The sequence below is a fragment of the Manihot esculenta genome, chromosome 7, assembly GCF_001659605.2.
Source record: "Manihot esculenta cultivar AM560-2 chromosome 7, M.esculenta_v8, whole genome shotgun sequence".
NCBI lineage: Eukaryota > Viridiplantae > Streptophyta > Magnoliopsida > Malpighiales > Euphorbiaceae > Manihot > Manihot esculenta.
In genome coordinates this window covers 33669429-33686348 of record NC_035167.2, presented here as the reverse complement: position 1 = coordinate 33686348, position 16920 = coordinate 33669429, and the positions used below count along the sequence as shown (strand labels likewise).

Sequence of the window (16920 nt, the reverse complement as noted above, 5' to 3'; positions counted from 1 at the left end):
AGCCTCTATCCCAGCTCTCTACAGGAGAAGAGCCTCCTCTCTCTCTACCTACACGTGGTCTTCCACAGAACCCCGCCTCTAAATTCGTACTACAAAGCCCAGTAACTAATGTTTGAATCAGCTCCTGTTTCATTGTTGCTAAAGTTCAAATAAGAAAGAAAGCCTAGGAAAACAAAATTTTGTTCTTGTTTTCTGCATTGTTTGCTGTTTCTACCGAGGGTTATGGAAAATCCAAATACATATTTCAGTAGCTTCTGCAAGTACCCTTTTAGAAGTTTTGCAGATTGGTGTTGCATTTCCAATAAGAAGAAGGAGAAATGGAAGATTCAGATGGAATTGCAAGTACCCTTTTTCATCTATACCCAGTTTTTCTTGTTGTTTCATCTGCTCGTTTTTGTCGTTCAACCTGTTTCCTGCCAAGATTGGGATGGTGTGGCTGTCACCCAAGCTAATTTTCAAGCATTGCAAGCTTTCAAAGCAGAACTTGTTGACCCGAAAGGCTTTTTGAAGAGCTGGAATGACAGCGGCTATGGAGCTTGTTCCGGAGGTTGGACTGGAATCAAGTGTGCTCAAGGCGAAGTTATTGTAATTCAGCTTCCTTGGAAAGGATTGGGGGGCAAAATTACTGACAAAATTGGGCAACTTCAAGCACTTCGAAAGCTCAGCCTCCATGACAATCTCATAGGTGGCTCAATCCCCAAGACATTGGGAATCCTCCCAAATCTTAGAGGTGTTCAGTTATTCAACAACAGGCTTTCAGGCTCAATCCCACCTTCTCTAGGATCTTGTTTTTTGCTCCAAACTCTAGACCTGAGTAACAACTCTCTCACAGGGACAATTCCAGAGAGCCTTGCAAATGCTACCAAGCTTTTTAGACTCAACCTGAGCTATAATTCATTATCAGGTTCAATCCCACTTAGCATCACTCGCTCTTCCTCTATCATTTTCTTAGATCTTCAATTCAATGACCTCTCTGGCTCCATTCCTGCTTTTCTGGGAAAGTTAAGTGAGCTCCAAGATGTTTCCCTTAGTCACAACCGAATCACTGGAGCCATTCCAGTTGAAATAGGTGGGCTTTCTAGGCTAAGAACATTGGATATTTCTAACAACGCCATTAATGGAAGCTTGCCTACTTCTTTCTCTAATCTATCATCGCTTGTTCTTCTGAATCTTGAGAACAACAACCTTGATAACCAAATCCCAGAATCTTTTGGCAGATTGCGTAACCTTTCTGTTCTAAACTTGAAGAGAAACCAGTTTATTGGTAAAATTCCTACAACACTGGGAAACGTTTCCACAATCACACAACTAGATTTATCAGAGAATAAGCTCAGTGGAGAAATTCCAGATTCCCTAGCCAATCTACAACGTCTGGTTTCTTTCAATGTTTCTTACAATAACCTCTCCGGTTCTGTTCCGACGACTCTGTTACAAAAATTCAATTCAAGCTCGTTTGCTGGTAACGTCCAACTATGTGGATTTAGTGGTGCAGCTCCATGTCCTTCTCAAGCACCTTCCCAGAGCGTCCCATCTCCACCACCAGAGATGCCTAAAAAACGTCATCGTAAATTGAGTGCTAAAGACATAATTCTCATTGCAGCTGGAGCTCTTCTCATTCTGTTATTAATCCTTTGTGGCATTCTACTGTGTTGCTTGATAAGGAAAAGGTCAGCATCATCGAAAGCCAAGGATGGTCAAGCCACAGTGAGGGCTGCCGCTGCAGGAGGTGGAAAGGGAGCCTCACCAGTTGTGGGTGAAGTTGAATCCGGTGGAGAAGCTGGAGGGAAACTAGTACATTTTGATGGTCCCTTAGCTTTTACAGCAGATGATCTCTTGTGTGCAACTGCAGAAATTATGGGAAAGAGCACTTATGGGACAGTGTATAAGGCCACATTAGAAGATGGAAATCAAGTTGCAGTGAAAAGATTAAGAGAAAAAACTACAAAAGGACAGAGAGAATTCGAAAGTGAGGTTAATGTGCTTGGTAAAATCAGACACCCAAATCTTTTAGCTTTGAGGGCTTATTATTTAGGACCTAAAGGAGAGAAGCTTCTTGTTTTTGACTACATGTCTAAAGGAAGTCTTGCAACTTTCCTCCATGGTAAGCAAAAACACAATTTCCTGTCTTGTTTCCTACACTGAAATCAATTATCAGCCATTGACAAGCTCTACTTTTGTTGCAGCCAGAGGACCTGATAGAACAATTGACTGGCCGACGAGAATGAGGATAGCACAGGGCACGACACGGGGCTTGTCCTGTCTTCACAATAATGAGAACATCATACATGGGAATCTTACATCAAGCAATGTCCTGCTTGATGAGAATGCAATTGCGAAAATTGCTGATTATGGGTTATCTCGACTAATGACAGCTGCCGCTAATACTCATGTAATTGCAACTGCAGGTGCATTAGGCTACAGAGCACCTGAGCTTTCAAAGCTTAAGAAAGCAAACACAAAAACAGACGTATATAGCCTTGGAGTGATCATATTGGAACTCCTTACAGGGAAGTCTCCAGGAGAAGCAATGCATGGTGTGGATTTGCCTCAATGGGTTGCTTCTATTGTTAAAGAGGAGTGGACTAATGAAGTTTTCGATTTGGAATTAATGAAGGATGCATCTATAATCGGTGATGAATTACTCAACACATTGAAACTAGCTTTGCATTGTGTTGATCCTTCACCTTCTGCGAGGCCTGAGGTTCAACAAGTCCTTCAGCAATTAGAAGAGATTAGACCAGATACTGCTGCTGCTACCAGTTCCGAGCATTCTGGAGATGTTGCAGGAGTTCCCCTCAACGAGTGATTAAGGAAGCAATTCCAGGAAGAAACATAGTAGTAGAGTACAATTCTTTCATTATTAAGTATTGGTTTCAAGTAATAATTTCCATGTCTGTAATTATAAGATTGTTTGAACCTATTTAAGGATATTATTTTTTTTTTCAATAATAATAAGATTGATTTTTGAATCTATTTGAAGGAATACACCATAATTGATGTTTATAATAAAACAGTTGTATTATAAAGTTTCTCTATCATAAGTTGATAATTTTTCAAACATTGAGGGTTAGTGGATTGTTTGGGAGGTCGCCAAAAACGTTTGATTATACATGCAAAAAATCATCCTTAGAATTTTCTAAATTTAAATTTTATTTTTAAAATTTAAATAATTTATAAAATCTATTAAATAATCTAATATTACTCATAAAATACTTTTATTACTAAAAAATAAAATTTATTCTTTAAATTTAGATAGTTTAACGCATAATTTAATATAAATAGAGGCTCAACTAAATAAAATAAAAAAAAATTATCATTTCTTAGAATAAATTTGATATGAGATTAACAAAATAAGTTTAATGGTTAATGGTGGATTCTTTCGTAGAGTAATAATTATTCCCTAAAAAAAATTTTACTTTTATGATATTTGGTTCAATATTGAGAATAAAATTAACTTTTCTTATGTTTGGTATAATAAAATGATAAATAAAATAAGTTTGAGAGAATAAAATTTAATTCATTTAATTTGATATAATTCATTCGGATGTTGTATTAGAGGAGGTAGTGTAATAATTATGCAAGAATAATATATTAATCAATCATAGCTAAATGAAGTTAAGTATTACCTTGTAATATATAAATTTTATTTAACCTCACACCAAATGTATCTTATAATAAAAATATATTATAAAATTAAATTAGATTATGAGTAAATAATTTAAGAAAAATTTTACTATTTGGAATATTGAAATCTTGAAGATGAAAAGTAAATATTTTGGACTGAAAAATAATAAAAGACGAGATAGATTAAATATTATAATATAACTAAAAATACATAAACTAAATAGTATAAATATTAAAGTTCACAGAAAACTTATTTAATGATAAAAAATTTAAATTTATAAAAGCATAAAATATTTTAATCGAGTAATTTTAAAATAAAAATTATTAATGAATTTTCTAAACCGATAGAGATTTAATCATAACCATTTGATTCCAGCTCCCCTCGCCAGCCTCGATCCATCATCTTTTGCAGGTGATCTTTCATAGTATGTCTTTTTTTTTTCCCTTGTAATTTAATCTTACATTTAATAATTAAATTTATATGAAGCAGGGAACGAAGGCTTCTGTGGAAAGCCGCTGCCTGTATGTAACGAAGGAGTTCAACGCCACCTCCCACAAACTCACAGAAAATTCTTCATGCCTGTAAAAAATTGTGTTTTAGAGAAAATTTTCATCACTTTTTTTTTTCTTTTTCTTTTGAAAAAATTATCACCTATTTAATTTATGGACAAGTGAGAAAAATAAGGGAAAGTATTGTATTGGGTGTATTCTGATGAAGCTTTTGCTGCTTTTTTATTTAAATAAAATCTCCATATTTTAGGAAAAAAAAAATTCAAGTTAAGCTGTTAACTAGTGACAATGTCAATCATTGATTTAGTATAGAAGGAGATTCAGTTTATATGAATTAAAAATTTTATAAGAATTTAATTTAATTAATTTTTTATTTTTTTATAATTATTTTATTTGGAATGAAAGAATTTTATTTTTTTAATTTAATTTTTTTTATATAATTATGAAAAAAATTTTAAAAGGTTTCCGTATAAAATAATAATGCCAAACAAGGAGATATAGGCTGGGATCAAGGAGATGGATCCACCGCTTAGTGTTGGCTGCTACAAATAAAGAATTTTAACTGAGCTGAGTAGTATTTGTTTAAATAGAAAAAAATTGGTTAAATTGAATTAATTTAAAATTTTAATTTAATTTTTTATTTTTTTAATTTTGGTTTGGATTTTATTTTTAAATTTTTATTTATTTTAAATTTAATTTAATTTTAATTAAAAAAATTATAAAACTGAACTGAGTTCATTCGTAATAATAATATATTATTTTTTATAATATAAAAATTAAATTATAATTAAAGTTACAATATTTTAATTAAATTTTAGAATATTAAAAATAAAATATAAAAAATTAAAAAAAATTAAAAATTTTTTAACCGATCAAAATGAATCGAATCAAATTTAATTAAATTGATTCGATTTAAATTAATTTCTACTCAAAATTAATTCGATTTAATTTTTATAAATATTAAAAAAATTTAAATTTAAATTTATTTAATTCAATTTAATTTTAAACGTAACTCTAATTTTAACAGTTCTTTTTTCTAGATTTACAAAATAAAAACAAAGGACTCCATGGTCCCAAAACTAAAATAATCTAAATATGGGAGAATTCATTTTTGCATTAACACTATTTATTTGTTGAAAATAAATAATTTATGAAAAATATTTTATATAAAAAATAATTTATTTTCGAGAAAATAAAATACTAATAAGTTTATCTACAAAGCTATTAGTGTAATTTTCTAACCACAACAAAATGCTTCCTTCTTTAAAAATCAAATTATTTATAAAGAATATTAATAAAATAATAACTATGTTTTGATAAATTTATTTTTATTTAAATGAGTGTTGGACTAATCCTTTAAATTTGTTTCTAATTCCTTCAAACTTAAAAACAATAGTTTCATTAAATTTAATATTTAAAATTATATTATCACCCAATTGATCTTATTTTTGGCATACAATTTGTTTCTATTTATTTTATTACTTAAATTAATGAAATATATGGTTTATTAAAAAATAATAAAGTTTTATTGTTGTTTCATAAATTTTTATATTCTTTGAATTATTATAGTTATTTGTGATTTTTAAAATTAAAAAGTTTTTTTCTTGAATTTATAAATATACAAAATTTTTATTATCATTATTATTTTTCACCTCCAATAAAAAGATTTTAGTTATGTTTCTTACTTATAATAATACACTCATATATAAATAAAGATTGTATTATAAAATTTATATATAATATTTTATATGTCACTTGAATTAAAATTTAAAGGGGAAAGTTTATGTCAAAAAAAAAAAAACTTTTAAATTAAGGTATCATCAGTGTTTAATGGAAAAAAAAAAAAAAAGTGAGAAGGGAATATGTAGATGAATAAATACTGCTTCAATTTTCTTCCCAATGACATAGGCAAAATCATAAATCCTTAGTGTGGTTCAACAACTGTCCCAATAAATTAAACTCCAAGGAAAATTTTCATTATTGAAAAAAAAAGTTTTTTTTTTCTTTCCTTCAATAGGTATCTTTTCATTTCTATTTAGAATTAAGAATGAATCTCTTAAAATTAAAAAAATTATTATTTAATTTTTATAATATAGAGAAATTTATTAATTAATCATTCAGTTTTAAAAAATATATTAAAATATTTTTAATATTTTAAAAAATTTATTAATTAGTCTCCATTAATTTTACTATTAAATATTTTAATATTTAATCTTTATAATTTTAAAAAATTTATTAATTGATCCTTTAAATTTTTAAAAAATTTATTAATTAATTCTTCAATACCAAAGACATTTTAAATTTTTTTTTATAATAATTAACAATTAAAACTAATAGAGTGACCAAATAAGTTTTTTAAAATGTTAAAAATATTTTAATATATTTTTTAAAATCGAGATACCAATTAAATAATTTTATTATATCATAGAAACTAAATAATAATTTTTTTCTATTTTAACAATATATTCTCTAATAACTAAACTTGAGTTATGCTTTTGAAAAATAATGAGCTCTATCACTGTTTATGAAAATAAATACTTTTATAGCATTTTTATTTTTTCATAAAAGATGGGAGAAATTGAACTGAATTTTTAGATATTCAAGCAAGAACTTTTTTTTTTTTTTTTTCATGTCAATCGATATGAGATTTGTAAAGCCCACCAAACTCAGCCCATTGCCATCTCAAATTATGATTTAAGAGATTAAGAGTCATCTTAAAAATCAAGAAAAGTAACAAACTGAGCTTTTCTTTTTCTTTTTCTTTTTTCTAATTTTGGGTTAAATAAAAAATGGAAACTCAGTTAGAAAAAATAAATTGAGCTTATTAATTTTTAAATTAAATTTACAAATAATAATTTCGCCACTAAAATTTGATTTTTAAAATTAAATTAATACTAAAATGAAATTTCTGAGTTGATTTTGTAAAAAATTGAAATTAAACATTTATCCAATATAATTTCATAGTTGACTTTAAACAAAGTTGATTTGAAGAAGAAGAAGCCGTTAGCAGAGGAAGGTGACAGAACATTTGGAATAATTAGGAAAGAAAATGGGGAACAAAAATGTAATTAAAATGACACAACACCAGAAAAAAAAATTGACAATTTTATTTAAAAAAAAAAAAGTTGAAATTACGGAACATCCAATTAAAATATGAGGCAAAAAATCTTGCCTATTTATTAACTGAATGCGTATGGGGCAGGGAGAAAATAGGGATAATAATAAATTCTGATGTAGGTTACTGTTGATTCCTAACAAAGCCCAATTTCTAAGCATACACATTTGCTTTTTCAGTCTTTGAATGAAAATTGAAAGAGCTAGAGTACCTAATAAAGGAGATTAATTATTTTATCCTTAGTTGGAAATTTTCCTTTGTTACTAAGAAAATGGTAGTGAACAAAAATATTTGTTCCTTTATAAAATTTCTTGATTATTGGTTTGAACACTTACTTTTGATCTTATTTAACAGATAAATTTATTTAAAATTCAAATAAATTCTTAAACTTTAACAACCATTTGACTTCATATATTTTATAAGATACTTTGTACTTTGATATAGATTCTAGATTAGTGAAAACTTGTAAATTTTATATAAATTTAAATTTTCACATGATTTATGCAAGTAGTCACAGAAATTAAATTTGTATTTTAGTAATATTTAAAAATTAATAACAAAATTTAAATATTACTCTAAATTTTATGAAGTAAATAATTTATGTATCATTATTTTTTCAAAAATTTGATATATGCATAAAAGTTTATGCGTTTTTTTAATATATAAAGCCAAGACTCATATCATACTAAGTACGTATATCAATTCACTCTTTAATTTTATGCGTTTCTTTAATTTTATGCGTTTCTTTGATAGAGATAAAGACATGAACGGAAAATTTAGAAATAAGACTATATTATAAAAATTAAAATTTTTAATACTTAAAATAGTTAAATCTTTAAAATGACAAGTGACCTAATCTCAACATCATTAATCCCTATTTAGTATCTCTCCAACCAACATGTTGCTAAGAAATTTGTAGTTAGACCCAACAAATCTCTAGCACACATTATTCGTAATATCATAATTAATTTAACACCAACTTAAGAGGACTTTTGACACTCAATTTTTGTTAAGGAAATTTGATAAAATCTTGAGTTTGGTATACAATCAACCTAAACAAAAGACTTCTCCACCAGCATGCATAACTAATTATATACATAGTATTCTAACTCTCCAAGCTAATGATCTTGTTGACTGAGATGAATCTATGGGCATGCCTAAACTGTTTTTGATTATTGCAGGTGTTGGTCCATTTTTTTTAGTGTCCATTATTATTTGTCCCCAAGATTTTAGAACTAATAATAGGATTTCAAAGGTTGTATGAGTACCCTTTTCTTTTGGGCATGCCCTAAAATTAAGGTAAAAGCTCTAGGGTTTTTAACCTAATCATCATGTGCATAAAGGACAATTTCTCCATCATACTTGTTTCCTCTTGTCCATTGAGCATGATTAAGTGCACATGTTCACCAATATCAATGTGTTAATTAATTAATTAATTATCAAATCTTTAGATTTAGTGGGGCATGTTGTACATTATCAATTTAATAATAAATATTTATTTTATGATAAACTATACTTAAGAATGAAATTTTACCCTTTCTTTGCTTCAAAAATAGAATTTCCTTGCTAGATGAAGAGGTTTAATCATTATTAATGAGAAAGGTAAAGCAATTAAATGGAAGATTTCTCTAGAGGTGATTTTAGTAATTAAATTGCTAAATTTAATTTCTTTTAATTAAGAATCAAGCGTCTGTTTTATAATATAAAAAAATAACAATTTAAATTATTATAAAAGCTATTCTTGCTAAGACTCAAACCACGATGGATGTAAGATATAAATTTTAAGAGGATTTCATTTAATTTTTTTATATGAATTCATTATGTAAGGAAATTTATTTTTTTGTTGTTATGATATAAAAAAAAATTATTAGTTATTTCTTCAATTTTAAAAAAATATATTAAAATATTTATGAAATTTTTTTAAAAAATTATTAATTAGATATTTCATTAATTTTATTAGTTAAATATTTTATTATTTAATTTTTATAGTGTATAAAAACTCATTAATTGATTTTTTAATTTTATAAAACTGTTAAATTTTTCTAAATTTAAAATATTTTTTATTTTTTTATAATACTAAAGTAATAGAAAAATTAATTAATAAATATTTAAAATTTTAATTACATTTTAATATATTTTTTAAAATTAATAGACTAACTAATAAATTTTCATATATTTTGTAATCGTATAAATTGAATTTAAGTAAATTTTTATGGTTGTTACAATATCTTTTTATCTAATAAAATAGAAGAATTTTCTTACAAGTAAGATGAATAGTAAGATGAATTTGACAGGAGATGGGCATATTTGTATAATGTGTTTAGACTTTCGAAAATTGCATGCATGGAACTTCTAAAGAGATGGTCTACACCTTCCTCAGATAAGCTGTCAATAACAATGGAGGATGAACAGCCTTGATCATTCCACGTATCTTTCAGTTTGGACTTTTGTTGTATGCATGGAAAACAATGTGTTTGACTATTTCGTGCCTGTCATTTCTTTATATTAGATTAAGAATGAAGTCCATGTATTAGACTATTGTAATACTTCTTTGATATTTTACTGTCTAAATGTACATTAGAGTCGATCTTTTTAGTAACTAATTAAGTATTTAACCATTTAAAAATTTAAAGGACTAGAAACTCATTTCATTATTGCCTAATAAAACATTGTAATTATGATAATTTGTTGAATTTTATCACCTAAGAAAGACTTGTGAAACAAGCATTCAACAAAGTATTCTTCTTTTTCATAGGCTAGTGGGTGCAACAAGCTAACAACCACTATGGTGTTGAACCAAGTTTGCCTGTCTGTGATTCGACCACTTGGCTTGATCAAAACCTAATCTCCCACTTCATCAAACTAAATCTCTTTTCTTTTTTTGTTTTTTTATCAAATAGCTTCGACTGGTGTTCGAACTCAAGAATACCAATTCTAATATTCCTATAAATAGAGCATCACCCGGCTCCCATTCTACAGCTACATCACTAGCTAAACCATCACTGAAGCAAATAGACTTTAGAGATGGGCGATTCAAGTTCCTTCTTGTTCTTAGGCCTTTGCCTACTCATTGCTTCTGCATTGTCCTCAGCCAATGCAGACAAGATTCAATACCATGATTTTGTTGTATGTGATCTTCTCCTTCATGATCATTAACCAGAATTCTCCTCTTCTTCTTCTTCTTCTTCTTCTTCTTCTTCAAGTGCTAACCATTTGAGTATTGGTGCAGATTCAATCAACACCAGTGAAGAGGCTGTGCAAGACCCAGAATGTAATCACTGTAAATGGGATGTTCCCTGGACCAACTCTTGAAGTCAATAATGGAGATACTCTGGTTCTCTGTTGTCAACAGAGCTCAATACAATGTCACGATCCATTGGTAACTAATTCTAGAAATTCATTCCATTTATTAGTATTCTATTTCCAGTTTTCGGTTTATTTTTGCACACCAACTTTATTAAATCAATTTAAAATTTTAATTTAGTTTTATATTTTGTTTGGTTAGATTTGATTTTAATTTTTTTTAAAAATAATTATTTCAATTTATTTTGATTTTCATAAAAAAAATTCAGCAAAACTGAACCCAACATATCAATTAGCAATGCTGTGTTGTTGTGATAATATAGAAAAATTGCAATTTAATCAAAATTAAAAAATTTTAAAAAATTTAAAATAAAATATAAAAATTTTAAAGTTTATTAAAAAAATCCAATCCATTAAATCGAATTAAATCAATTTAATTTAAATTAATTTTTTTAATTCAACTAATTAATTTTTAATTTTTAATTTATTTGGTTAAACGCAACCAACGGAATGATCACCCTCCCCTCCATTTACATACCTCATGACATGCCATTAAAAATAAATATTATTGAATTAAAGCTAGTCAGTTTTTTTTTTTCTTTTTTTTTAATGATATTGTAGGCATGGTGTAAGGCAACTGAGGACTGGATGGGCAGATGGGCCAGAGTTTGTGACACAGTGCCCAATTAGGCCTGGAGGGAAATACACCTACAGGTTTACTATTCAAGGACAAGAAGGGACACTTTGGTGGCATGCTCATAGCTCTTGGCTTCGAGCTACTGTTTATGGAGCTTTAATCATTCACCCAAGACAAGGATCTTCATACCCATTCCCTCAGCCAAAGCGTGAAACTCCCATTATTCTTGGTATACAATAATTCCAAATTTGGATTTTTTTTTTCAAGAAAAAAAGGGAAATGATCATCATGATTAATGGTGATTACACATGATGATGATGATGATGATCAGGTGAATGGTGGAATGCAAATCCCATTGATGTTGTGAGGGAGGCAACTCGAACTGGAGGAGCACCAAATGTTTCCGATGCTTATACCATTAATGGTCAGCCTGGTGATCTTTACAATTGCTCCGCCCAAGGTTTGCTTGATTTCTAAAACCCTTTCTTTTTCTTTTTTATTTTTAAGATTCGTTTGGAAACCACAGAATCTTAAGACAAAAGTTGATGACGCTGTTTTCTTTTTTTTTTTTTTTTCCCTTCTAACATACTGTAATTGTCTTGCAGACACTGTAATTGTCCCGATTGACTCTGGCGAAACCAACCTTCTCCGAGTGATCAATGCTGCAATGAACCAACCTCTTTTCTTCACTGTTGCCAACCACAAGCTCACAGTTGTTGGTGCTGATGCTTCCTACGTAAAACCCTTCACCACCACAGTCCTAATGCTCGGACCTGGCCAAACCACCGACGTTTTGATCTCCGGCGACCAGCAATCTTCTCGATACTACATGGCTGCTAGAGCTTACCAAAGTGCCCAAAATGCAGCTTTTGACAATACCACAACTACTGCCATTCTTGAATACAAATCTGCACCCTGTGCTGCTAAAAATTGTTCAGGAAGCAAGCCAATTATGCCACCTTTACCAGCTTATAATGACACAGCTACTGTTACTGCTTTCAGTAATAGCTTCAGGAGTCGTGACAAAGTCTTAGTTCCAACTGATATTGATGAAAATTTATTCTTCGCAGTTGGCTTAGGACTCAACAATTGTCCACCCAATTTTAACAAGGCCAGCCAGTGTCAAGGACCCAATGGAACTCGCTTCACAGCAAGCATGAACAATGTATCCTTTCAACTCCCATCAACTTTCTCTCTATTGCAAGCTCATCAACTGAGAGTTCCAGGAGTTTTCACCACTGATTTTCCAGCTAAACCACCTGTGCAATTTGATTACACGGGTAACGTGAGCCGATCTCTCTGGCAACCAGTTCCTGGAACTAAGGTTTATAAGTTGAAGTATGGCTCCAGGGTTCAGCTGGTGCTGCAGGATACAAGTATTGTTACACCTGAGAATCACCCAATTCACCTTCATGGATATGATTTCTATATTATTGCAGAAGGGTTTGGAAATTTTAATCCTCAGACTGATACTTCCAAATTTAACCTCGTTGATCCACCTCTCAGAAACACAGTTGGAGTACCTGTGAATGGATGGGCAGTCATCAGATTCGTTGCAGACAACCCAGGTAAAAAAACTGCTCAAAATCAGACAAACTTCGTTGTCTTTTTGTTGAGAAATTGAATGATGTTATTTGTTTTTGCATGAACAGGTGTCTGGTTAATGCACTGTCATCTGGATGTTCATATCACCTGGGGACTGGCCATGGCCTTCTTGGTAGAGAATGGAGTTGGAGAATTGCAATCTTTAGAGTCTCCTCCTGCAGATCTACCTCCATGCTAAGATCAATCATAAAAACATTTATCCATTATTGTTAAATCAAATCAATTAACCCTGCAATAAGGGTCTTTGTCTAAGTATGTGAGTTCAGTACTGTTTTCCCTGCATTTGGGGATAGTTTCTTGCTCTGTTTCAATGTTGTTCTTGATAGATAGAAATGGGTCTGAAAACTATGGTGCTGGAGTGCACATGTAACACCAGGCACCAATAGATTTAGACATATAAATCTGCTATGTTTCTTGATTGAGGATGTAATTCTTTTTTCCTATAGCTAATGTTGAAAGAAAATTTCTCCATTTCTTTCCAGTTTTCTCTCTGTTTCAGAACCTGTCTTGATGAGTGAAATTATTACAGCAATACTTATCTAAACGGAATTTGAATTGTAAATAAATAATGAAATCTACCTGAAATTTCATATGTTTATACCATGAATCTATGTAAACTGGTCTGAATAAGTATTTTTCTATTGTGTTAAGAGATTTTTTTTTAATTGGATTTATTACATAAAAAACATATCAATAAAAAAAATAATCATCAAAAGTTATGATGATGGGCTTAACTTCCGTATCAAAGAATGAGATTTTTTGAAGTGTTTTGGTGATATTGAACAGTTCAATTATGAAAAAAAAGGAAACCTCCAAATGTCTTGATGATTCTGAAAAGTTCGTATTCTGCCTGTCCACCACTTCATGCCTAAGACTAGATTATGCCACATTACAACATAATTAAACAAGTAATCTTCTTTTAATTTTATGGTTTTCACTTCAAATAAACCATAATTCATTTCTCATAATCAATCATGCTTCTCACATGTGCATGCATTTCATTTCTCTTTTAGGCTTCTGTCCCTTCTTGATTTATCTTAGGATCAATTGGACCCCCTTCCTCATCTGTATGCAAAATTGAAGATTTAAGAAATTATGGTATTGATACTCTTACACTTCTTTTTTTCATTAAAAAAAAATACCGAAAAAAAGAAAGAGGATGGAGAATGATAAAGAACTAATTAGATTCCGTCAAAATTTTAATCAAATATCGTTTGTTTAAAATGATATAAGAGAAAAAATAGACTGAAAGGCAAACAGTTTTATTAAAATTTTTTAAATATTGGAAATTGTATTTCTAATAGTTAAAAAAAATTATTTATAATCGAAAAAATTTTAATATTTAAAATTATAAAACTCATTACACTTTTAAAAGTTGTGTGTCTCAAAATTTTCTTTTCGAAAAATTATTGTAGATTTTCATAAAATTATCGTAGATTTTTATCGGACGTCGACAGCATAAGTTAGGACAGATTCAATATGTCATTTTTACTGTTGTAATTTAATAATTATAACTAATAAAGCAGTTAATTTCTCTATAAACTTCCAAAATTAAAGCTATTAAAATAATTTGCTAATGACTGCTTAAGATTCTTGTATTTAGGTCTTTTTGTTCTTGGATTTTTTCTGTCTTAGCCATTAGATTACTAATGGCTGCTTCAGTTGAACTTGGTTTTATATGTTGGATTTTTCTCAGTTTCAGGTAAAATTTAAGCGCAACAATCAACAAACTTCCAAATAAAAAATGGTTTTATCAGTAAAAATTTGAAGTTTGGGTTTCTGTTATAGTTGCTTAATACTTTAATGATTATTTTAATTACATTGATGATGATATCAAGCATTATTTTCCTAATGTTAAAATAAGAATGAAACATATGATAATTCTCTAATAAAATTTTTATTTTCTATAATTTACAAAAAATCTCTAAAATATTATCATTCTTAACAAGTTTATCCGTATAATTTTAATCATTTATCATAGCATGTACTTCAAATTTAAATAAGCATTTAATGATCTCTGGTTTCAATTTATTATTAACACTTTCATTACATTTATTTTTTTTAAAAGAAAATAATCCATCCCTCTTCTATAAAGCTATATTGGTACTTTTATCATTAGGAATTGCTTGCTTTCAAAAAAAAAAAAAAATTAGGAATTGCTTATTATATAATTAATAACACAACCAAAAGGGTTATTACTTTTACATATGGCAACCACTTCTCCAGAAGGAAAAATCCATTAATTCAAAACTGTTTCTATTCAAGAGATTCAATTGGGTAATAACAGAAGGATTTGTTGGGTTTTTTATGATAGGTTTGGTGCAATTTTATTAGCTGATGCAGGCCAAACAACATCATTTTTCTCATCTTTCCTAAGGGAACATATGCACAACCACTAGTGGGTGTGCAAAGATTGCCTTTCACACAGTTTCTAGGTTTCTGTGGATTTGGGTCAGCACCCTAATTTTCTTTTCTTTTCTTTTCTTTTTCTTTCTGTTCTTTTACTGCTTGAGACCTGCAATTCCATTGCGTTTGATGTTCACCCTCAATTTAATAGTTATTATTTATATCAATATGCTTTAATTCAATTTTCAAACTCGAGACTTTTTAATTTTAGCCATAACTTCAATATCAATGAAATAAAGCTATTGAAAAATAGAAAATATTTTTATTTATTTATGGGATAGAAAGATAAGAGCAAGAAGCCATCATTTAAATGTAGGTTGCTTTTGTAATGTGGTCCATGTTTAATTTATACGGTATAATTCATTTTTCAATAACAGAGTTTAAATGAATTTTTTTTATTTTAAATAAAAAATTTAATAATTGAATTTTTATAAAAAATTTTATTTCAAATAAGGGGTAATTTCTTTAATATCACAACTTTCCATAGTAATTTTTAAATAAATGTCTCAACAAAGATTAATTATAAACATTGATGGGAACTTTTGAAGGGAAAAGGGCGAGACAGAGTGAGTGTGAAATCTTTGAGGCCAATTTGCCATTGAAATTAATGATGTTAATTAAAATTGCAAAAGTTTGCAACAATTCATAACCACCAAAGAAAATGGAAACCAATAAAAGCAATAACCAACATGCACAATATTAACAGATAATAAGAAATTTTTACTTTACTCCTTGAATTTTATTACTATATATTAATAATTTAATATTTATATTTTAAATATTAAATTATTAGTTTTTCAATTTTACTTCCTTCACATATCGAAGGTCCTTCTATTATTTTTAAAGTTACATTTCTATATATTATACGTGTCGACTTTAATTTTATAATTATTTATAATTTTATTCATTAATTTTAATTTTTATCTTTTTTCACATAGAAAAAAAGAGATATACAAAGGGAAAGAGATACAGAGAGCAAGAGAGATGAAAAGAGGAATGAAATTATAATTAATTTCAAAATTGAGAGATGTAATTGTAAATTATTATAATATTCAGAAATTAAATAGTAATTTAAATTTAAAACTAATAAAAAGATGGACGGAAGGATTTAAAATATGTGATAGAAGAAAAATTAAGGGTTAAATAATCTAATTTTCAAAATATAAGGATTAATAAAATTTAGGGATTAAATAGTAAATTTTTTTAAATAATAAGTTAAAAAGAAAAGGAAAAACAAGAGTGGATGATAGACAAAACACAGGAAAACTTTGACAAGGAACCATCACCTTTCAATTAAGCTTTCATTTTCTTAAAAATTTATGCTTTTTTTTTTTTAATTAATTAAGATTTGATATCTCAAGATTCTTGAAAGTCAATAACAAACTTCACCAAACTATGTTACTTGTTGTTTCAATCTTGTTAACCTTTCAAATTCCAAACCAGCAGATTCTTATCTCTGTTTACCTCTTGTCCTTCACTTAGTTGCTATCCATCTAACAAACAATGACCCAACCCTTTAGGTCTAATTTTTTCATATGTTCACTGTGAACTATACATCACAATATCAATCTCTTTCCACCATTGTTTTTTTTAAAAAAATCACAAATGAATTATAGCATATATTTTTTATTAGTCTCGACTAAATCAGAGTCGAACTAATTCACATATTTTAAATTATTCTCTCAAAAGCAATTTTATTTAGTTTACGTTAATTTATTTT

The 16920-nt window shown here is 28.6% G+C and overlaps 1 protein-coding gene and 1 pseudogene across 1 annotated transcript; both read left to right on the top strand.

Annotated features, from left to right (window-relative positions):
• LOC110618888 (probably inactive leucine-rich repeat receptor-like protein kinase IMK2) lies at positions 1 to 2971 on the top strand. The gene is made up of 2 exons (XM_021762161.2): positions 1 to 2101; positions 2184 to 2971. Exons 1-2 carry the CDS (start codon positions 223 to 225, stop codon positions 2804 to 2806), a joined length of 2502 nt encoding a protein of 833 aa, XP_021617853.1. The 5' UTR covers positions 1 to 222; the 3' UTR covers positions 2807 to 2971.
• Positions 2972 to 10166: 7195 nt separating this feature from the next.
• On the top strand, positions 10167 to 13265 carry LOC110618774 (annotated as a pseudogene).
• Positions 13266 to 16920: the final 3655 nt, after the last annotated feature.

Coding starts and splice junctions, on each gene's coding strand:
- LOC110618888 (XM_021762161.2), top strand. CDS start 223: ATGGAAAATCCAAATACATATTTCAGTAGCTTCTGCAAGTACCCTTTT. Junction 2,102..2,183: donor TCTTGCAACTTTCCTCCATG/GTAAGCAAAAAC, acceptor CTTTTGTTGCAG/CCAGAGGACCTGATAGAACA.